We start from the raw sequence: 25,442 nt of genomic DNA, 5'->3' as shown, positions 1-25,442 counted from the left end.
ATGTGAGAGTAGTATTTAGGATTGATTTACTTACTTAATTATCTAAACTCAAATCTTTATGTATTTAAGAATAAGGAATTGATACTTATCCGGTAATCTTTATACACTTGGTACAACCGCCTAATAAGGGCACATACAGATTGTCGGTGTAGGTAGTTTTGTAATTAACAATATCAAGGGCAGTATGGGCATAAACATTGAAAAAATGAACTTCAATTGAGGCCAACCCATGCCACATGTCACAGCGGCCACACCCAAGAGTCTTTCTTGATTTAGACAGGACCATTCACAGAGCAGAGATGGAGGTGCACTCAAAACTCGTGTGACACTACTTTTCATCATCATAACCTTCTCGTCTTTCAAAGCCGCCCGAAACATCTATTATGTCAAAGTGTCGGTATTTAATCTTGAGCTCAAGAAACTCTTTACTAAAATTGATTTTCATAGGATCATTCAGAGAGCAGGAACTACAGTTATGGTGCCCAGCTCTGGCAAAAAAAAAAGAAGATTGAAAACAGCTTTAAATGTAATTGTTATCCTAGTCTTTTGGAACCTACGTTACTTGCCAAAGACATAGAAGAGCTGAATATTCAGTTCATTAGAATTCTGGATTGAGAAACAACGACAGGAGGAAGGGAAAAAAGACACGGTACAGCCCCCATGCAGATATGCAAGACAAATTTATCTTCATCCACATCAGTAATCATCGCCTCTTGATATGACCTCTTTGCAGGTTGGCCGGAGTAAAATTGTATGCTCAAACTGAGATACATAGCTCCCTTTAACATCACAGAGAGGAGGATAGGGCTGCCATAAGAAAAACAAAACCATTGCATCAATTTCAATTCAGCAAAATGATAATACACCAGAAGATTAACAGAAGCCAAGTTGTATTATAAAGTTCAGATGATCCCTCAAGTATAATGCATCCCCTTAACAGGAGTAATGCACATATTTTGTTGTCAGCAACATTTATCAACCGAGAAACTGTCAAGCTGGTCAGACTATTTTTCAAAATAAGAAAAATTTGAAAGCCTGCCAACAGGGAGCAGCCCTAATTACACAAGTGCATATTTGAAAAAGAGATTTTCACCGAAGATATTTCAATTTAACAAGGAAAAAATTTATGTTTCCGAGATGCCCGTCTTATAACCCACATTAAAGCAGACATTTATATATACGAATCCATATGTCTATAAAATTCGTATCGCCTATCACTAGTAGTCAGATCCTAACTTGATTTTTCTGTTTCTGTCAGTTCACCAAATGCTCTACCAACTCATCCGTAGTCATTCAATGCAAGAAATCCCTAATACATGAATCCCAGTACAAACAAATGCAGATTAGTACCATAAGGCTGAAAGCAATGTCCACTTTTAACTTATGGTTAGTGGTCGCAGATCCTTATGTGTCAACAGGACAAACGATACTTAACAACCCTAACAGAGCCGCGTAGCTCTGAACTAAACGTGGTCTTCGTACCATCGCGAAGGGCGGTGCTATTAGCATTGCATCATGTTGAATTTCCGCATACTGGCGTGGAATTGTAGAGGAATTGTTGGTGGATATCGCAGAAAAGCTTTAATTGATATTATCAGGCAGGAAAAACCTAGGATATTGTTTCTCTCTGAAACCCTATGTGATCAGAAGCAATTGGAGACTCTAAGAATTCGCTTAGGGTTTGATAATTGTTTGGGGAAGGAGAAGGGAAAGGAGTCTCCAGGTGTTGCCTTTCTATGGATGAATGATGTACCGGTTAATATACGCCATTATTCTGCAAGGCATGTAGATGTGACTGTGGGTGCTCGGGGGTCTCCAGAAGAATGGAGATTGACAGGGATCTACGGCTATGCTAGAACAGGAGAACGGAATGGGACTTGGTCGTTGATGCGACGATTGGCAGCGGAGATATCGCTCCCTTGGTTGTTGGTGGGCGATTTCAATGAAATATTGGAACGCTCCGAAAAGTCTGGTGGAGGAGAGCGTAGAATGGCTCAGCTGCAGGCCTTCCGTGAGGCAGTAGTAGATTGTTCCTTGCTTGATATGGGGTACTCTGGCAGCCCATATACATGGTCAGATCATCAAACCAAGGAGCGGCTGGACAGGAGTCTTTGGACTGCAGAATTAAGGGACATGTTCTCTTCCTCATCTACGAAACACCTTCATCCTAGTATCTCTGATCACAGTCCATTGTTGGTGGAGATATGTGATACTCCGACACCAGCTAGGAGGAAGAGGACAGTGTTCCGATTTGAGCAATTTTGGGCTACACATCCGGAGTGTGAAGGCGTTATACGTGGAGGATGGCAAACTAGGGTTACTGGGGACCCTCTTAGTCAAGCAGCTGCAAAGATTAAAAACACTAGTAAGGCTTTGGTAGCATGGCAGAAGCCTACTTTCATGTTCAGACAGGTAGAGATGAAGGCAGTCCGGTCTCGATTGGATGAACTACTCAGTGCCCCATATGATCCAGCATCCAATATAGAGAAGCAGAACCTCAATGCTAGGTTTCAAGAGTTGCTTACTCAAGAAGAAACTTTTTGGTTCCAGCGCTCAAGAGCCTTATGGTTGAAAGCAGGAGATAGAAACACGACATATTTTCATCGTCGGGCTTCAAATAGGCGACAAAGGAATTCAATTAAAGGGCTGCGTAATGCTGATGGGGTATGGGTGACAGAACCAAAAAAAATTGAAGATGTTGTTACGTCGTACTACAATGCTCTCTTTTCTACTGAGGGTACTAATTCTAATGCGTTGGATTTAATTCTCAATACGGTTCAGGCAAGAGTGACGACGAGTATGAATCAAGATTTGTTGGCTCCATACTCAGATGAAGAGGTTAAGAAGGCTTTGTTTCAGATGCATTCGTCAAAAGCTCCCGGGCCTGATGGGATGTCTCCTTTTTTCTTCCAGAAATATTGGAAGGTGGTTGGCTCTGATGTGTGTACGGCAGTTAGATCTTTCTTGTCTTCTGGTGTGCTCCCAACGGAGATGAATTTCACACATGTGACGCTGATACCTAAGGTAACAGATCCCAAGGATATGACTGAGTTGCGCCCTATTGCATTATATAATGTTTTGTATAGAATATGTTCCAAAGTTCTTGCAAACAGGTTGAAGAAGTTGCTTGACACTATTATATCCCCATTACAAAGTGCATTTGTGCCGGGCAGATTGATATCAGACAACACTTTGGTAGCTAATGAATTAGCACATTTTCTCCATACAAATCAGAGGGTAGATGAACACTTTTCGTTGAAGTTGGATATTAGTAAGGCATATGACAGGTTGGAATGGAGCTTTGTGCAGAGCATTCTTGTGAAACTAGGTTTTGCTATGGCATGGGTGGAATTAATTATGTCAACCATCACCACAGTGAGTTATTCTTTTTTGGTGAATGGTGAAGTGAGAGGCTATGTCAAACCTTCTCGGGGGATTCGACAAGGAGATCCGCTGTCACCATATATCTTCATATTATGTGCAGAAGGATTATCTTCTCTTATTCAGTATTTTGTACAGCAGCAATGGATCAGAGGTATTACTATTACTCCAAATGCTCCCACTTTGCATCATTTGTTATTTGCAGACGATAGTTTCTTGTTTGGTACTGCAACGGAGGAAGAGTGCCAACAATATCGTAACATCTTGTACACATATGAAATAGCTTCGGGGCAGAGAATTAATTTGCAAAAGAGTAGTGTTGCTTTTAGCAGACACATGGATATGGAGAAGCAATTGCACCTAGCAGAAATTTTGGGAGTTCAGCGTGTAGATAAGCATGAGCGCTATTTGGGATTGCCTACGCACGTGGGACGCTCAAAGACTGCAGCATTTAGCTATTTGAAGGAGAGATTAACGAAGAAGTTGGTAAGTTGGCGCACTAAGTTATTGAGTGGCGTCGGGAAAGAAATCTTGATTAAAGCAGTGGCTCAAACGGTTCCAAATTATGTGATGAATTGCTATATGTTGCCTCTTGGTTTATGTGATGATCTGCACCAATTGTGCGCCGGATTTTGGTGGGGTGATTCTGAGGAGAAGAATTCATTGGAGATCATGGGAACGTTTATGTGTTCCAAAGCACAATGGTGGAATGGGTTTTAAAAATTTGCACTGGTTTAACCTTGCAATGCTGGCTAAACAAGGTTGGCGGTTAATACAGCATCCTGAGTCTTTAATTGCACGGTTGTATCAGGCTCTATATTATCCTGAGGGTGATTTCATTAAGGCACAGTTGGGGACAACTCCTTCTTTTCCTTGGCGTAGTATTTTGGAGGCAAGAGAAGTCTTGGTACAGGGGTTGAGATGGCAGGTAGGGAATGGAGAAACAATTGCAATATGGGAGGATAGATGGATTCCAGATATTTATCCTCGTTGCCCCTCTTCACCTCCAAGTAGGGATGCTCCTCGTTTTGTTTCTGAATTGATTGATCCTCTGACTAGAAAATGGGATCAAGAGAAATTGGAGAGGTTTTTTGCACCGGTAGATGTGGATCTTATTCTTGGTATTCCTTTAAATAGTAGAGCTTCAATGGATCGCCGAATCTGGCATTGTCATAAAAAAGGAATTTTTACTACAAATAGTGCATACTATGTGGCTAGAGACATTGCATTGGGGTTGGTCTTAGCCCCTACACCACCACCGGATCCTTACACAAGTCTTTGGAAAGCTATCTGGAATGCTAAAGTTCCTGGGAAAGTGGCGTTGCATGCTTGGAGAACATGTGCTGGTATCTTGCCTACAAGATAAGGTTTGAGTAGGAAGGGTTATGTGGGGACATGAACTGCTTGTTGTGTAATCATGTTCATGAAGATGGATTCCATTTATTTGTGCATTGTCCGTATGCTCAAGAAACTTGGGTGGCAGCTTCTTTAATACATGCTGCTGGAGCTACAAATGTGCAAGATCATCTGCTTGATATCTCTCAAAGTGTATCAAAGGAAAAGTTTGCACAAGTGCTTATGGTCTTATGGTCTATATGGAAAAATAGGAATTCTCAGTTATGGGAGGACAAAAAACAGAGGCCTATTGAGGCAGCTATGTTAAGCTTGGGTTGGTATAACGATTTCAAGAAAGCTAATGGTAGTGAGGCTACTCAACAAAGACAAGTCATGCATTGGACTAAACCAGAGCAGGGGTGGTTTAAGTGCAACAGTGATGGTGCTTACATTGCAAGCTCTCGTAGAGGAGGTTGTGGTATGGTTATACGGGATGAGAGAGGTGACTTCGTTGCGGCGGCGGTCAAACCTTGCTTGCAATTGACGTCACCATTCCATGCGGAATTGATGGCCCTCCTTGAAGGTATGAAGTTGGCAGAAACTTTGAATTATTGCAAAGTTATATTTGAGACAGATTGTTTATTACTAGTGCATGCTTTGACTCAAAGTGCAGCTGATTTATCAAGCTTGGGTCTTATACTTAATGAGGTGAAGGAGATTATGAGTAGACACCCAGAGTTTAGGTTGATTCATGCTCAACGTGAAGCTAATAGAGTTGCTCATGTACTTGCAAATCATGCTCAAACTTCTTGTGAGAGTCAGAGTTGGTTTGTATTTGCTCCCGAAATGATAAGGGATGCCATCTTAAACGATTGTAATCGTTAATCTTTTTCAATGAATTTATATTTCAAAAAAAAACAGGACAAACGATACTTGAGTGCAAATTATTTGTGCTTCGCTTCTCACACTCGACTACATATCTAGTATGACACTATAGTTCAGAGCTAACTTATATATAAACCCTTTCCTTAAGACTAAAGCATACTAGAGCAACAACTAAACGACATGTGACGCATGTATATCATGGACCTAAAATAAATTCTTCACTTTAAAGTGACAGTTACAGCTTGTGTGTCATTAACTGTAACATATGCATTACTATATAAGTTATCATAATGAGTTCCTGTGGATGATTATTGCATAATAACAAAAGTCAAACTAAAGGCATGATTCATAGTATCAATTAGTAATGAAAAATTGTTATTTTATGGGTACTGACATGAGCAGTTAATATACAACTATTTGGATAAATGCTGATAGGTGGAACATACCTGGACAATGCCAGCATCGCACAAATTCTTAAGCGCCATAAGATACTTGGTCTCCCCCAGGCGGTCTAAATATCGCCTGCAGAACGCCAATGTGGAGAAGTTCTTGTTAATTGTTGCTAGCAATTGCTTTGCCCTAGGCAGCCTCAGTGGGATGTGGCCGGCATCAAAATTTTTCATGTAATGGCTGCACTCTAGATCTTCTCTGACATATCCTTTCCCTAAATAAGTTAAATAACATGGGACAATTAGCACAGCAAGCCACATGTGAAGTACCATCTATTTCACACCCAGAAATCAAATTCCTGCCAAATACAAAAACTTGGTTTTACCAGTTGATGCGAAAGTTTCAATCGCAAAAAATTCACCCTCTTCCATTTTGTCTGCTCCCCTCCTTTCACAATGGGAACTGATTTTCCAGCATGGATTTGGTAAGGTCCAATGCTATGTCCATTCAAGTTCCGGATACTTTTAACTGCCACAAGTATCCATAATTTATTATATGACGAAAGAAAACACCAAAATCTCTATTTGATGTGGAAATAAAAATACAAGATTTGCATAATCTCTACTACTTTATTTCCAACAAAGAAGGCATAACGTCTTCTGCCACATCACTTGATAACCAAAACTTTGGAAACTGCTTGGTGCCTCTACTATTGCCAGTTCATTAAATTATATCATTAATTATGTTTTGCACAACTAATTTAAAGCTGAGGCACAAGAACATGGTTTTTCCCAAGTAATATGATGGTTAAAGTTCAACTGAAAGAAAAGGCCTCTGACAAAATAGTGAAAAGGCTACATGCATAAAATGTCTTACCCTTCCCAGCAGCCCCATTTACAGGAGCCTTGTGCACCTGCCTTTTTTTAAGAAAATAAGAATGCTGGAAGTAATAATGCTACACATTATACCATTAACTCATTAAGACTATGACAAAAGTAACTATCTCCCATAACAGAAGGAAAATTACCTTGATACACCTTCCCATTTATTTCAACCTCATATGATTCCATGACTTCTTGGATTGCAGCACCAACATCACAAAGACGCACATCAATTCCAGACTCCTAAAAAAAATATGAGACCGATAATAACTGTGTAAGAAGCTTATTGATTAAGGCACTAAAGTCCAATTCTGGTAAAACTCCATGCTGTAAATATGTAATGATGATCAATCACAGGATAGTAATAATTATAGAGCAGAATACAATTTACAACCCTGAGGTCTACAGTGTTCCAATGACAATACCTGTCAGGGGACTGAACTAGGAACTCTAGATAGCAAGAGCCAAGTAAGAAACCAATGCAAGAAAAGAAAAAAGAAACAAGAAAAAGAAAAAAAAGAAAAAAAAACTTTTAAGTACCAATGAACAGAAGAGAGGCAAGTTGGATGAGATCCCACACATGCATACAACAGATTCATTTCCTATACAGCCCTTTTGGTTTTTTTTTTTTTTTTTTTTTGGAAGAGGGCATTCCAGGGTCCCTTCTATGGTCTGCCTAATCCCTGTTGCTCAAATTTTGACAATGTTAACACCAAAGTATTGACATTGCTTCATTGTTACCTGGCCGTCAGTTTGATCACACATTAAGTAATGCTCTGGCTTTAGTGGCACCCACGATCTCTTGAAGTGTATTTTGGGATTTCACTTTTTTTTTCTTGGCTCCCTTTCTATTTTTATGCACTATACTTACTGTTTATTCAATGCTTTCTAGGTGGTCTTGGGCACAAAAGGCTGCAAAAAATCTAAAAGCTCAAAATCCCCTTCAATCAATAGTGGTTGGGTTGTGGAACCCACTAGCGCCACTTCCTCACTTAAAGTATGTACGTATGGTAACAATGAAACAGGTTCTAAGGTTTTGACATTATCAAAAATAGAACAGGGAAACACTTAAAAAGAATGTATACCACAGGGTATTAAACTGCATGTTATAATAAAAATCTAGTTAATAAGCTAGTTATAATACCCCAGCAGAGCAGTAGAATGATTCAAAAAGTCAGTGACATGAAGACTACTTTCTTAGAAAGACAGAGAAACCACTCAAAAGAGATGTTACTAAAAAAGCACAGAAATAGGAAAGACTGAAGGTAATCTTACTGGATGCCCACATAAAATGGTATTCTCACAACATCTCAATCTTTCCTCCCCTCCAGTATTCAGCATGCCCACTGTAAAAACACAATCCTGTCAACCCTCCCCACCCTATCTACCATCCCCATTCTCATTTATACCAAATACTGCCAGTCAAAATTTGTTTATCACTGATACAGTATCTCGCATCCTTTTATGAGTGTTAGGAATGCCTTCTTCTCTTTGGTTTTTTTTTTTCCCTCTCTTTATTTCTGAAAAAGAAACACCTTCCAGTGAAAGTGAAAGAGGAACAGGAGCTGTGGACAAGAAGTTCACAGCCGAAAAGAACAGGGGAAAACATCAGCAAAAAAAAAAGGAACAAGAAAGCACTAGTGACACTAGCCTAGGGGAGACACAGCCTGAAAACTAAGCTATAGCAGCCTTTTAGTCTTGAACAATAGAAGAGAGGATGTAGATTTTGAATTCACTAAAAATGGAAACCCATAAGGATGATAAGAACCTAGCTCTCCAAAAGCTCATCAACCCCCACACCTTTGTAATCTCCCCTTTGGTTTTCAATAGACTTGATCACCACAATACTGAATACTTGGGGACTCATTAACAGTGTAAAAAAGAAGGCCAAAAAATTACGACTTGATTGCACATATGTTTCAACCAAGTTAGTATATATGATGTAATCTTGACAAATGAATTTTAATAGACTTTTGTGTAATGGATACCTACCATTCTTGGATTATGATCATTTGAGTCATTTTGTAGTTACTCATCATATTATCCACTCAAACATCCTATCCCCAAACTCACAACAACAAACAACTACTTTACAAGCAATAATTTTCGTGGACTTCAACCAAACAGGTATACAGATTTTGATGGACTTGTAGAAATTGTATGGAGATGGGGTCAATTGACACTTAACAGAACATATCTTCAAAAGTGCATTTGTTTAATACTGAGGAGGTAAGAGTACCTTGATACCCGTATTTGTTGCTTCACGTGAGGCTTCAAGTAGTGGATCAAACATAGGATTGAATGCTACTGTAAATGCACAGTCAACTATATGACCTGTAAAGTCAACAATAACTCGGATGATGCCTTGCCCTTCAAAGCGTAAGATAGTTCACCACCAAGAGGTGACTTCTGAAGAGACATCAAAATACAGTCAAGCAGTTGAAATTGAATTACCATCAACATGAGTTCCAAAGTCTAATTTCATCACATCATCATACTGAAGCACCGTCTTGTCCCCTGTATTTGGGGTCCAATGAGCAGCAACCCTGATAACACAGAGCAATGAATATAAATACAACCATATGAAGGACAATAGACGAAATAAAATTCATGGCTGACATATTAAAAAAGATTACCAATTCAAAGAGCATCCTGTGGGGAATGCAATGCCTGCTTCCAGACCATTCTCGGATATTAACTTACGGACTGTGTTCTCCAAAGTCTCACACAAATCAGTCATCAACATTCCAGGCTTTAAAATCCCTTTGATGTATTTCCGTACCTATTTAAAAGTTACCAAAAAGCCACCAGTTGGTTTCCTCTCCAGGATATATTATAACTTAAGAAGCAACATATTGACATAAAGAAATTGCACCTGGCGATGAACTTCTGCAGCTCGACGAACTGAATTATATAATGGTTTTTCAAGGCGCTCCAACTCCCTCTTCTCTTCAGAAGTAGTCCTCCACAAGTTGCTGAAACACAATACAAAATTTGAGCTAAAATCTTCAATAAAATATGAAACAAAAATGCAAGACCTACAACGATTAAGTATTGTGCAAACTAGAAAACTGGGATACAATTAATTTACAGGATAATAAATCTAATAAGAGTATATTCCATTACTGAGTGTTCGATGCTTCTGGTCATGCATCTCCAATGAATTCCTCAATCAGATACTGAGATTGGAAATCAGTTTCACTGCACTTATATCAACTCCCCCCACCCCAAAACAAAACAAAACAAAAAAAATAAACAAAAAACAAATTCTTGATCATCATATTCTAAGTTGCAGAGAACATTACAAATTTGACCATAATTTTTAGTGGATTACAAAATCACAACCCCTAGAAAAGTGCCTAAAAGCTTTGAAATATGTAAAGTTGCGAGAAAACAGCATATACTCACTCATCTCTGTATTGTTGAATTTCGCCCTCAGGAAACTCCCCATGTGGGAACAGATCAATAAGAGGAATGGAAGGTGGATCAGTTTGCCTTCTTGTAGATTGTGGAGCAGTTTGCCTACTTGTAGATTGTGGATCAGTTTGCCCACTTAAAGATTGTGGATCAGTATGCTCTGCCTGTGCTTTCTTTTTCCTGCACATAAGAAAAGACATTATCAGCTTTCTAGTGAAATTGTTCTGAATAAACTTATAAAAACCAGAAATGCTCCTTACTTGCTCTTATTTTTCTTCTTCTTCTTTTTTGAAACATCTGCACAATGAAAACATTAGGAACACATCAACAAATTGGAGTATAAAACAATAAAGCTGTCCAGCAAAGGTAGAACTCCACTTACTATTAAAGTTAATTCACAATACTAAGAACTTCCGATTATAATAAGGCAGAGATACTATGGAACTCTTAACCCTGGAAGAGGATCACCCACTTGCCACCCTAGGGATTCTTAGGTACAAAACCTGTGACTGAGTGGAAGATGTGATGAGTTCTGAAAACCTTATAATTTAAAACATACTTTTCCTGATTTTGCATGGCAAATTCCCAAAACAAACTGTTAGTCTCACCTGGTTGGGATAATTGGAAAAGTATGAACAGTCAAGACATGGACAAGACTTAAGGTAACTCGAATAGGACCATTAGAATGAATTACATCAATCATACAATCCAAGATTTGTACACTTTATCTTCTCTTCTAATGGCAGGGAAGATTGTACGGTGGAGCCAGACTCCTGATGAAGAATAAAGGTGGTTGCATGCAGAGTTTATGGTACCAATTTTGCAAACGAGGAGGAAATATATAGATGGTTGGCATAAAGTCTAGTAGTGGTCTACATACTTAATGTGGCCTTCACTACTTTCGGGAATAGGCCAAGTCTGATCTGTACCAAACTGATAGCTTATTAGGATGTACTCAAGTTACTTGATTATCAAACCCAATCAGAAAAGTTGCTATCTGAGGCAGGATACCTCGCCGAGTTTGACTATTAACAAACCAGTACAACTAGTATCATTTAGCCCATCCTTTACGTTTCTATGATTTCACAAAGGTCCATCTGCATTCTCCTAGTGACCCATCAGTCTACGTTACAAAGAAAAAGAGGAAATAAGAGTTGCATGGCAGTGGTATTGAATATGAAAATATAACCTTTGTCGTCATCCTCATCTTTCTCAACAGTTGGAGATTGTTGAGCGGCTTCTCCATTACCATTGCCATTCGAAGATTCTACAGTCCCATTTTCCTCACAAGGAATATTTTCATCCAATTTTTCCCCTGCCATACCTAATTAAATGGAAAAAGCCTTCAAGTTTAAATTCATACAAAACAAAAGAACACCCTATTAAAGAGAAAAAAATTGTGAACCTTGATGGTAGGAGAAAAATTTATCAATCAAAGAGAAAAATAGCAAAACAGATCATTTTGAACCCAATTTAACCGTGCTAACTGTAAGTCAATCTAAAAATTAACAGTAAAATGACATGACAAAATCCATAATTGAACTCAGCTCAATTGGCAACAGCTAATGTAAACAAGCAGTTACAAAATGAAATGACAATAAAAACATACCCAGCAAAATCTGAAGAATCAAACGCAATCAACCGACACTACAGAGAGGAAACAAGAAACCTAATTCAACCCAGCTAAACCCTAAATAAAATCCTCAAATTGAACCCATCAACCAAAACAAGCAAAAGTGAACAAAGATATAATCTTTTCTCCTCAAAAATTTTGGCAAATATGCGAAACACTAGTTTTGGTTACAGGACCGTATTACATCATTCTTCTTATGAAAAACACTCAAAACTTAATTGAATCCACACGTACGGGCGATAAGAAGGCATGGATGTTACCTTTGGAAAAGATGAGTGATGATTGTTGATGCCGTGAGGAGAGAAAGGAGAAGGATGAAGAACTGGAAGAAGAAGACGACGACGACGGCTTCAAACAGCCGTTTCTGGGCTTTATGTAAAACAAGAGCGACTGACGCTAAAGCCTTTTGTACAGCAAACGGCGTCGTAATTTCTTATAATTTCCTCTCTGTTTTTTTCTTTGGTGTAAATAATTTCTTTTGTTTTTACTATGTAAATAATAATTTCTCGGCCCGAGAAATTTTTTCAGTGCTACTATAATAAAGAAGCATTGTTGAACGTGCCTCACGCGCCTTTTCTAAAACTCTCTGTCGCTACCTAATTCTTGCTCAGATTGGCCTCGTTGACTTCCTTCTTTCCGACGTTCTCCGGTTCACCTAATCATTCTGGTGGCTCCCCAACCTTTGTTTCCTCCGCCCTTCCACTGGGAAGCGGCGGAGATACGACTCCGATGTCGATTCAACGTAAGCGAGTGAAGAATGGCGGTGACATTAGCATCGATCTAGAGGCTCTTTGTGTGGAAGATCTGGATTCCTCTATGCAGACTCCTTCTGCCTTGTTACCTCAGATGACGTATGCTAGCACACTCAAGAATCCGGTGGATCGTTATAGACAAACCATGACGGAGGATTTTGAGTTTACTGATGATGACTGCTCTTACTCACAAGGTAAACATGGCCAGAACGTTTCATTCTCTACTAAAGTTCATAATAAGCTTGATTTTGAATGGCGATGTGCTATGATTGTGAAACTCATGGGAAAACCTAATTCTACCAACACTTTTGACTTCATGCTGAGAGGTTTAAGAAGAAAATGGCAGGTTAAGGGTGGTTGGCAACTCATTGATCTTCCTAATGATTTTTTCATTGTCAAATTTAGGAGCAAGTAATTGATACTTATCCGGTAATATAACTTGTTCTTGGGTAGTTAGTTTTGCACTTATCCGGTGGAAATTGATAAAATCAAAGGAGTTTAGGCTTTCGTAGTCTTATCCGAATGCTAAGAGGGTAATTGGATACTTGGGATTGCATTACTTATAGTTTGAACATCAATGCATGCAAGGGAGGCTATGGTGAACAACCTACAGCTCTAACTTCCATCCATTTTATCACATCTAGTTTAACATAGCTTAGTTAACATTTCAAGTTGCATTTTGTGTTAATTTGATTCGAAACCATTTTCAAAGCCAAAAATCAAACCACTACACCATCTTGCATATATTCACCATGAACTTTGGTTCACTTGTGAGCCCTTGTTTATGACTTGTACATTTGCATATTCATCTAGTATCCTCTAGATTTTCCTTAGCTAGAGTGTAATTTTTCAATCTCTTGGGTACGATATCCCCTACTCATAATTCATACACTATAACTTGGCTCTTATACTTGAGGGTGACTATTTGGCTAACAATACCAACAAAGACAACAACAATTTAAGGAATGCCAACTAATTGAGCAACGTGCTGAAGATGCTCGCACGATACTGGTGGATCTATCAACATTCATCCCAAGAAAGAGGAATTATTGGGAGAGGAAGTAACAACAAATAATTGATAAGGAAGCAAAAACCTCAAGCATCCGGAACAATCTCAAGATCCTACACCACCTTAAGAAGACAACTCAAGCTTGACCACTTATGCTCCACTTCATGAGACATCTTGGATGTAATCAATATTGGTTTATTAGTTTGAATTTTATATTTTTGTGGTTGTTGTTGCTATTTGTTAGTTGCTTTGAACAATGTTTGTGTTTTAAGTTATGAAAATAAATATTATCTTCATAAGTAGATCATCTTCGTAATAAAGCATTGAACTTTTGTTTTCATAATAAAGCATGATCACACAAAGTAAAAACACACCACACAAAGTATAATCACACAACACGACAATACAACCAAACTAGGCCATGACCACTTATCATGACAACATGGCCACTTATTGAAAGCAATAAATTTAAAACTCCTCATTGGTGGTTCTGATCAGCTTGTAGCTTCATGGTCTATAGGTGATCAACTAGATCGTTTTGAAGGTTTTTATTCATCACTGGACATCTAACCTTCCTATAACGACGGAAGAATTGATTTAGTTGTTGCGGATTGCGATGAACATCGGTGTCAATTTCTGGTCAGGCATATATTCCTGCTTTCTTTAGTCTGGTTCGAATATCATTCGGATCAAATGGCTCTGCTGCATCTTCATCATGTTCATCTTCAACAATCATATTGTGCAAGATAATGCACGTCATCATAATGTATTGAAGGTTATATTTACTCTACCCACGAGCTGGTCCTCTTATGATTGCCCAACGAGCTTGGAGAATACCAAATGCTCTCTCCACGTCTTTTCTGTATACTTCCTGCATCATTGTGAAATGTTATGTCTATGGCGTCCTCGGGTTTCTAATTGCTCATACAAATGACCCCCATTTAAGGTATATGACATAAACTAGGTAATAACATTGGCCATAACACCTATTACCTACCTGGTAGCTCACTTGAGGAGTTTCACCAAGACATAAGTCATTGAACAACGGTGAACATCTAAGGACATTAATATCATTCAGGGAACCTAGAAGTCTGAAGAAGGCGTGCCAAATCCAAGTATCGTAGGAAGCCACCGCCTCCAAGATGGTTGTCGGTTTCTCCTTGTAGCCAGTATACTGCCTTGCCCATCTGCTGGTACAATTTTTCCACTGCCAGTGCATACAATCAAGGCTCCCGACCATCCCTGGGAATCCCTTTTCTACAGTTTTGTAGAGCAGCCGTCACAAATCTGCCTGTATTGGTCGGCGGAGGTAAGTCTCATGGTACACATTCTAGATTGTTTTTGTGAAGTGCTCTAAAATCTCAGTGGCAGTGGATTTCGCAATATCTAGGTAATCATTGCAGAAGTCAACTGTTATGTCATACGCGAGCATCCTCATAGCGCATGTCAGCTTTTGTTTAGTGGATAAGCCAACTCTCCCACTAGCATCTCGTCTCTGAACAAAATATGGGTCGTAGTTGGCTATGTCGCACATCATCCTGTCAAAGATCCAATGTTGTATTCTTTATCGCCTACGAAATATGTTCGGTTCATACCTGCACGGATCCGTGAAATATTGAGCTTTGAGTTGAAGATCCATAAGCTCTCGATCCCTGGCCTTATAGTTACGACCTTCCAAAGAACTACCCCATTGTGAATCCTCATCTTCCATAGTTTGGATTTGCAAGGCTGTGACAGACATCATCATGGCTTTTCGACGGTTTCTTATGATGGATGGCATCTTCTTGATCTTTCAGCAAACATTTCGTCAAATGATTCATTGCATAAACAGTTTGACAAAATCAAAAGGAAAAGAATATGGAGATTTGTAGGATTCGGATATGAAAAGTGTTTGTGAACTTGTGAGAGATGAGGATGACAATGACCCCATATTTATTGACAATTTGAAATGATATCATCATATAAGATATGACACGTGGGAGACAAAGACTCAACCATAATTTGGACAGCCAATTAAAGATTGACACGTGGCTCATGAAATCACATCCAAATTCAGTTGTTTGTCATATATGTCGACACAACACATCAAAATATCTTCTAAATAATTTGATTGTTTGTCATATATGGCGACACAACAAGACAAACAAATTTATTATGAATTTTTTTATAAAAAAAAATCATCAAATAATAAGAATAATTTTTAAATATTATGATAAAAAATTAAAATTAAGATTTTTACCTTATTTAATTAAATTAACATATTTGTAATATAATATTCATAAACATTATACTTGTTTTAGGGAAACGATATTTGAGAGAGAATTGCTTTCTATTCTCATTGATAATAGGGGCCTTTTTATATAGAGGATTACAATGCATAGAATCCGAATCATACAAGGAAAGTAATCATACATTGAATAGGAATCTCTAAGATTCTCTGAGATTATCTAATTAAACTTTATTACTACTAGGTCAAGTAACCTAGAGTTTAGGCCAAACACATCAATAAGGATTTACTTGAATACTCCCCCTTGTGTCGCCCAAACGTGGTGCTCCTCTCGTTGCCTCATTAAAAACCTTTCCGAGTAACAAAAACCTTGTGGGAAAAAATAACCTCGGTCGAAAGGGAAAAAAAGCACAACACACCCTTCACGTTTCGAGACCATACATGTAGACATCTCCCCTGATGACAATGGTCATGAGAGTTCGGATAACTTTCGCAAACAATGCTACCAACATGTTTCTCGAAAGTGGAATTTAGGAAATGACTTTAGTGAGCAAGCCTACCACACTGTTCTCAGATTGAACCTAATTCACTTTGATCTTGAGAAGAGTCTGTTGTTGCTGATTATGCTTGGCGTTTGTCGCTTTTGATTTAGCCTTGATTCATTTGTTCAAAACAAGCAACATTATCTTATACGCTCGTAGGCTCATCTGTGGTAGACTTCAAACTACAATTGTTCGAACATGCGTAATTATGGATCCAATCCATATACATTTACGAACCACTTCGTGAAGAGCAATAATCTCTACATTGTTCGAAGATATAGCGACTAGGGTCTATTCTGTAGACTTCCAAGATATCACGGTCTTTACCCATGGTAAACACTTAACCAGTTTAAGAATGACCTTTGTTGTGCGTCAGAGAAATACCCAACATCAGCAAAACCTTCCAAAACACATGTTGTTTTGGGATGGGGATAGTGGACGCAGACTAGTGTTGGCGGCGATCCTGGTGTGTGATGGGTCCAAATCCATCGTCTCTCTGTAGGGATAGAACAAGCATATATCAATCGTACATCTTAAGTACTGAAAGATTTCTTTTTCCACCAATCCAATGGCGTCACGTTGGCGCATAGCTATACCTAGCTAACAAGTTCACAACATATGAGATGTCCGGTCTTGTGCATTGAGCTAAGTACAATAATGCGCCTATTGTACTCAAGTAAGGCACTCCTGCCTCTAGCACATCTTCGTCATCATCCTTTGGACGAAGATGATCCTTTTTAGGATCAAGATTACGAACGATCATGGGGATGCTTGAAGGCTTGAACTTGTCAAAATGCCGAAGCATCTATCAACACGATGTTCAAGTTCCAAACTAAGATATAATCATGTTCTTCCAAAAATCCTTCATCTCAAACTCGGATTTCAAGTGTTCAGCAGTTTCCCTTAACTCTTTAAGGGATTCCAATGAATATCATGTGCAACATGAACCACGATAGAATCCGAAACTTGTAATAGAAACGCGCGGGCATATCCTTTCCCAATCAAGTAGTCACTTTAGTGAGCATTTCAACCTCTTTGTAAACAAGCTCCGTGGTCTAGAGCCACTTGATTTAGGTAAATGAAGTTCACCATGAACCTTCATGTATATTCCGTATCTAGATCCCCATAGAGATACGTAGCGACCACATTTGTAAGCTGCATAATCAGTTATTCAGAAACTACCAAACTGACAGGGTAGTGGAGTGCAATGAAATCCATTACGAGAGAATATGTCTCATCGTAGTCGATTTCAGGGCATTTTGTGAGAAGCCTTGCGCCATAAGGCGAGATTACCATCTCTTTTTCTCACCACGCTTTCTAACGAAGACCCATTAGTCAATAGGTTTAATATTAGGAGGTGTTGGCATCATTGGTTCAAAAACCTTCCTCTTCGTTAGAAAATCCAACTTAACTTGGATCGCATCTTTCCATTTAGGCCAAATTTCTCTACGTTGGCATTCGTTCATCAACGGAGCGTGGTTCGATATCATCAAACTCAACAAACTCATGCGCAACGAAATGCGTGACTACATCATCAATTTTGATGGAGTTTCTATCCCACGTCTCATGTACACTAGTGTAATTTTCAAAGAGCTCTATATTCTCAAGAATAAGTTCTGACGTTGAAGCGTCCCCCAACGATAACCATCACCCGGAAGATACTCATGAGACGAATTTTGAGTCTTGATGATCAAAGGATTGGAATGTACCAAAGTATCATTCGAACTCACGGGCCCCCCACGCATCCTAGCTGGGGCCATGGCCTGTAACACCAGAGTGCCACTCTCTTTGGCGTTGGCGCCATGCCTACCTCCGTGTAGGGTGGCGCTATGTCCTCTCGTAGGGACATACTTCTTTGCAGGCATATTTGCAGCAGATGTGTGATCTCGTCACTTTAGTAGGGATCGAGATGAGACATAGTGGGGACAAACCATGACAATTTCTGTCGTTCCTGCTAAACATCCATGTTCTTATCTCCCCCTAACGACGGGAAGATTGTCTCATCAAAGTGACATCCGCTAATTTAGCGGTAAGGAGATCGCCATGCAAGGGCATTAAATGGCGGACGATTGTTGGAAACTCAAATCAACGTAGTTGCCCATTCGTTTGTAAGGATCCATCATAGGGCGCTGTGGCGGCGCAATTGGCACATAAATGGCATACTCAAAGATACATAAGTACTATACTTATACCCAGTCACTAGCTGTAACGCAGAGGTAGATCGAGTGGTGGTGGGTCATAGACGAATTAGCATACCTACATGCGATATTGCATCACCCCAAGCGGGTATAAGGAAATTGGTGCGCATTACCAATGTCCGGACTACCATCGTAGTCGTTTCCGCGAGACCGTTTGGGTGTGTTCATGGGAATATAATGTCCAACATTAGTCCTAGTGCAATAACCATCGAAAGTCTTCGATGTAAAATCTCTAGCATCGTCAAGTTCAATTGATGGAATAGGATGATCCGGGGAGTGAGCCCGTTGTTATATTTGCTAGGAGTGTAGCATAAGCAGCATTACAAGTAGACAATGACACAACATGTGATCAGCGTGTTTGCGTGTCAACCAATATCATGTGATATTTAAACGTCCGCAAGTTGGTTGAATCAGTCCATAGGATCCCCATGGGTTCTATGTAAGAACAAAATTAGTATTTTCATATCCTTTGCATAGGACGGTCTCAGTCCTAGTTTCCCTAAGGAACAGGCTTTGTAAAACGAGCGAGAGGCTTTAGAAGTAATCAATGAGGATTTTGGTTGGGCCTAAGCGTCTGAAACGCTATTTGAAGCAAAGTTGGTGATTGCTACATCACCTGGGGCGTCATCACCATGATGTACGCTATCCATGGCGTCATGGATAAGGACTATGCCAACCCTTGGCTGGTGGTGGATGGCAGCGACGGTGGTCACACTTAGTCCAGGAATCAACTTGCTTCATTTCGCTCAAGAAAATAGATGTTCATGTGAAGTCTTTAGTAGACGGATCATCATATCATGACTAGGATGACCTATCCTGTCGTGACAAAGTCAATATGTGTCTAAATCCAAGAGATATTCTCTCATAACTTTTATTGGATTTAATAGCTCGGATAGTGACATAGAGTCCACTAGAGAGACACATAAACTTCTCTAAGATGCACCTTTGTTCGCAATCATTAGAGGTGTTGCAAAGGAACTCATTTCAGTTCTCTACATATGTTTTCGCATGGAATCCGTTGGCTATTCATAGGGGCGATTTGCCCTAGGAGCGTAGAGAGTTTCTGCGACAGTAATCAAGGTGCCTTTTGGCAAGGGAACTTGGACTATTCCAAGTCCTTGAATTAATACTGATGACCCAGCCATCGTAGTCACAAAGTAATATGCTCATAATTAAAATGGAGTCATAATGAAAAGAACTCGAAATTTTATTCATAAGCCAACGGAATACATCATTGTCTCTTAACCATTAGAAGAATCTAATCCAAATGCTAGCTAATGCAAAATAAAGGTAGTCGTTTGACTTCTTTCGGTAACTCTAAAATAAATATGACCAGGTGAGTAGAGAGATGTCGGTGGAGCAAAGCTCGCTTAAGTACCACATATCTCAAAACCTTCCTAGACATCACACTCATTTTGGATGAGCCTATGTGAAGAAAAACTAAACCAATGACATTTACTACAAAGTATATGGCAATTGCCTATTACATCTCTTGGAAAAAGAAAGACTTAAACAGAATTGGCGATCTATTGATCCCAGCCAGATTTGTAGTCTTCAAACCTTCACTCTAAATCATCTTCTTGATCTTCTTGTTCCAGATAGTGAGCTTCTCTTGCTTCACAATATGCTTTGTAGGCGGTGACAATTTCTTTAAGAGCTCTACAAATGTGTGCCCAATGACCGGATACTCCTCATCGAGAACATACATCTCTTTGCTCAGACTCCATTGATTGAGGCGCTTTGAAAGCGTCATTTAGATGGCTCTTAGTGTTGGTGGCGCCACCAACATGGCCAGAGGCGTTGCCTCCCTCTCTCTTTCCACGTTTACCTCTTCGGTTCCGTGTTCGCCTATTTAGGCAGTTACCACTACAACAGAAAGTCTTTTTAGCGACCAATTTTTTTACGAGGAATTTATTTTCCTCAGTAAATGTCACTTTTTACGAGGAATATTTCAATTCCTCACTAAATGTCATTACGCTTTTTGCGAGAAACATATTTTCCTCACTGTACACCACTTTCTACGACGAATGTTTCGGTTCATCACTAAAGTTGACCATAGTTTGGTCTCCTAAATCATCATGTTATTAGCGAGGAAATATGAGACTCAGGTGAGGAATTTTTTCATTGCGAAAACGACTTTCAACAAGGAAATAATGATTTCGTTGTTATTAGTTTGGCGGAAAATTATGTAAAACCCGCCAAATTCAAAGGCGACAAAACTATGGTTTCCTCGCTAAAAGTCTGAATTTTACGAGGAACTATTTCCTCGTCAAAAGAAGCAATTGGTGAGGAAATAACGATTTCGTCGTTATTTGTTTGGTGGAAAATTATGTAAGACCTGCCATATTCAATGGCGACAAAAATATGGTTTTCTCGCTAAAAGTCCGTGTTTTACGAGGAACTATTTTCTCGTCAAAAGAAACAATTAGCTAGGAAATAACGATTTTGTCGCTATTAGTTCGGCGGAAAATTTTATAAAACCCGCCAAATTCAATGGCAACAAAAGTATGGTTTCGTCGCTAAAAGTCCGTGTTTTATGAGGAATTATTTCCTCGTCAAAAGAAGCAATTAGGGAGGAAATAATGATTTCGTCGCTATTAGTTTGGGGGAAAATTATGTAAAACCCGCCAAATTCAATGGCGACAAAAGTATGGTTTCGTCGCTAAAAGTCCGTGTTTTACGATGAACTATTTCCTCGCCAAAATAAACAATTAGTGAGGAAATAATGATCTCGTTGTTATTTGTTTGGCGAAAAATTATGTAAAACCCGCCAAACTCAATGGCACAAAAGTTTGGTTCCTCTCTAAAAGTCCGTGTTTTACAAGGAACTATTTCCTCGTCAAAAGAAGCAATTAGTGAGGAAATAACGATTTCGTCATTATTAGTTTGCGAAAAATTATGTAAAACCCGTCAAATTCAATGGTGATAAAAGTATGATTTCCTCGCTAAAAGTCTGTGTTATACAAAGTGCTTTGCATTAGGCCTCATCAACGAGTCAGGCCAGGCCTTACTACATTTTTAAATAATAACGGACCGGGGCAAGCCTGGCTTTATTGTAAATCGAAGGATCCAAGCCCGTCCATATAAAGCGGGGGCCTTGCGGGCTTTGTTGGGCCAGGACTTGCTGGCTTTATTTACAAATAAATATTTAAAGATTCTAATTTTTATTTATATATCATACACTCCAAAGAGAAACCTCTATCAATTCAAAGAAAATGAGAAAACCGACCGTTGGATGAGATTATTACAATAAATTATGAATGTGGTAAAAAATTTAGCAAATTTCACCGTATTTTCAAATCCCATCGAATTGGTCAACCGTCGTCACTTGTATGTCTTCTTGGTTGACCGATGGCATGACGACTGCAAAACGTGTTTATTTTTTTACATCACGTCTGTAAATATTCCATCGATCGATGTGCGTGGACATAAGATAAAAATTTCAATTTTAATTATAAAGACGTTGGCCTATATCAATTTGCCTCCTAAAGTTGTATTGACTTATACATTGCATTTAAATTGTTGAGGTTCATTCTAAAGCAACCATGAAGTGGAAAATGAATTTGGAGAAACCAACCGCTTGATGGAGAGATTGTAATGTTTTATGGTGGTTGTAAAAAATCCATCCAATTTGGTTCTCGTTTCGAATTCGATCAACTATGTCAAACTTAGTTACTCTTATAAACTTATATTTATATATCATAGACTTCAAAGAGCAACCACTATCAATTAAAACAAAATGGGAAAACCGACCGTTGGATGAGATTACTACAATAAATTATAAGTGTGGTAAAAAATTTAGCCGATTTCACCATATTTTCGAATCCGATCGTATTGGTCAACCGTCGTCACTTGTATGTCCTCTTGGTTGACAGATGGCATGACGACCGTGAAATATGATTGCATAAGGGGTTGTACTCTAGATGCTACACACTATGCAGTTTAATTTCGAGAATCTAACCGTTCAAACTTTAGATCTTTATACATAGATTATCTATGCAAAATATTTAGATCTTCATACATAGATTGTATATGCAAAACCTTTTACAAAATAATCATTTAGTTAGCCATTATCATAACATTAGCCTTAAAACCTAACCCCTAATCCCTAAACTCTTAATCATAAACCCTAAACTCTAAACTCTAAACCCTAAACCCTAAACCCTAAACCTAAACATTATATTTTTATATTGTTGAGGTAAGAAAAAGAATTAGAGAAGGCGGGTGTCGAAAACATAATAATAAAAAGCGGGACATTTGCAAGTTCAAGCGGCAATATTGTTGTACAAAAATGCGCCCAAAGATAAAAATGAAAAATTAGTGAAAAGAGTAACAAAACAAAAATCCCTAAAGGACAGAAGAAATGTGTCTGAGTGCTCGGCTGACGGCTGGGGTTTAGGGGCAAACTGAAAAACTAGAATTCATGGGTGATCAATAGGCTTCCTGATGGCGATCGGGGAGATCTCAATCAACCACACAAACCCATCTTCGTCAAGGGCACATGGTTGGAGTCCCGCTTCGACCTCTCCATCACTGACGGCCTCAACGCCTGGGTCTGCCATGCCTCCGAAGACACGGTTAGAGACCGAGCCGCCCAGTGGGACCAGCCAGAATCGGAGTACGTCTTATTAGCCGAGCGCTATATAGGGTTTCAACACTCTGATTCTGTCTACGGATTCACTGACGCTGGCAATGGTCACAGAAGGGTGAGTGCTCACAAATCAAATAAAAAAGATTGAGACTTTGAGATTATTTTTGGGGAAGTTTAAATTTTTTGTGGTGATTATTTGTGTGGCAGTTGTCATGGACTTTTGAGAAGGAAGGGACGAAGCTAGAATGGCGGTGGAAGTGTCAACCATCCCCTAACAGTAAGGAAACAACAGCTACAGTGTTGGATTTTCTGATGGATGCAAATGTTGGGCTAAGTGTAAGTGTTTGCATAGTCATTGTTGAGCTTATGGTATTCATTTCATAATGTTGTTCTAAGTGTGTTTTATGAATGTGATGTGGGCAGGTAGACAAATAAGATTGAATTAGAAATCAAAAACTTAAACTTTCCTTTTGAAAATTTAGAATTTGATGTCTCATCTAAGTTTTGTGAAGAATTTTTTGTTTATGAGGAAACCCATTTGGGTCTTCCACCATGTCACCCGCATCGTGTGTATGTGTGTGTGCAGACTGATAGTTTCACAAACATTGTTATAAAGGGCATAAAGTTGTGCCTATTTGACGTTACTTATGATGCATCGGGTTTAGGGGAGAAGTTAATGCTAGTATGCTACATTAGACTGAGTTTTTTAACCTCAGATATGCTGATTTATATTGCCTAGGAGCTAAATGTTTCAACAAAAGCTTAAATATAGACTCCCAATTTTCCTGGGAAGAGGTGGCAAGATCAATCATAAAGGAGATTTTTTTGTTAGTAGTTGACGACTTCTCTTCATGTAACATGATACTTTGGAGAATATCTCTTACCAGTCATGGGGATAGTGATAAGAATCAATATACTAAGTTGGCCCCGGGTGTGGCAAACTCTTAAGAAGTAACTAATTGAAGTTTCTTCTGTTTGTGAAGTTCTTTCATATTCGAGTCAGTGTTGTACTGCTTGTACATTTGAGAGTGCAACTGTTTTGTTTGTCTCATTCATGCTAGTGTATGTCTGTCTGTATAGGAAGAAGTTGTGAGAAAAACTCAAATCATTTGAAAGGTTGAAAGTGGAAGCTGAGAAGTGTCTAACACAGAGTGAAAAGATTGCCAATGAGAAGATGGAGTTTGAATCCGCAGTTTATGCAAAGGTGTAGCTTAAGTTTTTCATATCTATGATTTGTTCATTGATTTCTCTCTGTGTGTTTTCAAAATGTTTATTTATTATATATATATATATATATATATAGAGCTTCAAACTTCTCCTGCCATATAAAACAGCTAAAAATCACCACATCATCACGAAACTTGTTTTCCCACATGAGTCATGAAGAATGTTCTGGCAATGGTTCTGAGTCTAGTGTTTAATCAGATGATAAATAATGCTTGTAGATGAAAACCCTAATGCTGCATTTGGTGCCATGTTGAAGATATTACGTTGAGCTGTCGTCTTGTCAATTTCTTTTTTACTCTTTTATAATCATTGAAGTTAAAGACTTCTTCATGTCTAACGAGTTGGATGGATAGGATACTTAAGCACTAGGAGAAATTGTTTGGTAAATATTCCTTGGTTTTGAACTAATTGCTTAACTCTTCCAAATGTGCGTCAGAATTACAATTTGATCAAACATTTAATTGGCTGGAATTATTGTTTTTTCTGGGAATCAAATACTTTGAGTAGTTTTATGCAATTTTGAGTAGTTTTCTGCAATTTTGTCTTGAAGACCTTGACTGACTTCTTCCCTTTTTCTAGTTTCTTGGGGTCTTGAATTTAAAGAAGGCTAAACTAAGAGAGCTTCGGGACAAGCTCTCAAAACAAGAAGCGGCTGGGAAACTCACACTTGTCCATCCAAATTTCAGCATGTTTCTATCTAGTAGGTCTCGAGGTCGAAAGAGGGCATTGGAGAAATAGACTCACACTTGTCCATTCCACAATAGTGCTGCCATATTTCGGTTCCACATTTTAGGTTGGAGTCTCAACTTCCACAAGGTCAGTTTACATTCCCACACCTGCATTTTGGGTTTTCGGATATTGGTGTAGTTTGGGTGATTTGGTATTTTGGTGGGTTAATTCTCAGTGACATTATCGGTTTAGGACTTGACACGCCCATTTGAACAAGAATAGGAGTAGAGAGAAAGAATTGGTTT

General features: G+C 38.8%; 1 protein-coding gene and 1 pseudogene across 1 annotated transcript; one reads left to right on the top strand and one right to left on the bottom strand.

Annotated features, from left to right (window-relative positions):
* Positions 1-400: 400 nt before the first annotated feature.
* On the bottom strand, positions 401-12,338 carry LOC112189613 (methionine aminopeptidase 2B-like). Its single transcript, XM_024328954.2, is given in 13 exon segments — positions 401-807; positions 6,048-6,265; positions 6,377-6,427; positions 6,430-6,519; positions 7,019-7,115; positions 9,112-9,206; positions 9,327-9,418; positions 9,509-9,654; positions 9,748-9,847; positions 10,281-10,469; positions 10,550-10,586; positions 11,479-11,613; positions 12,183-12,338. Coding segments are annotated over 12 exon segments (1,359 nt in total). The 5' UTR covers positions 11,612-11,613; positions 12,183-12,338; the 3' UTR covers positions 401-696.
* A 313-nt stretch (positions 12,339-12,651) lies between these two features.
* LOC112202572 lies at positions 12,652-25,206 on the top strand (annotated as a pseudogene).
* The last annotated feature ends 236 nt before the right edge of the window (positions 25,207-25,442 follow it).

Source organism: Rosa chinensis, chromosome 1, assembly GCF_002994745.2.
Source record: "Rosa chinensis cultivar Old Blush chromosome 1, RchiOBHm-V2, whole genome shotgun sequence".
Classification (NCBI taxonomy): Eukaryota; Viridiplantae; Streptophyta; class Magnoliopsida; order Rosales; family Rosaceae; genus Rosa; species Rosa chinensis.
This window is presented reverse-complemented; position numbering and strand designations above follow the sequence as displayed.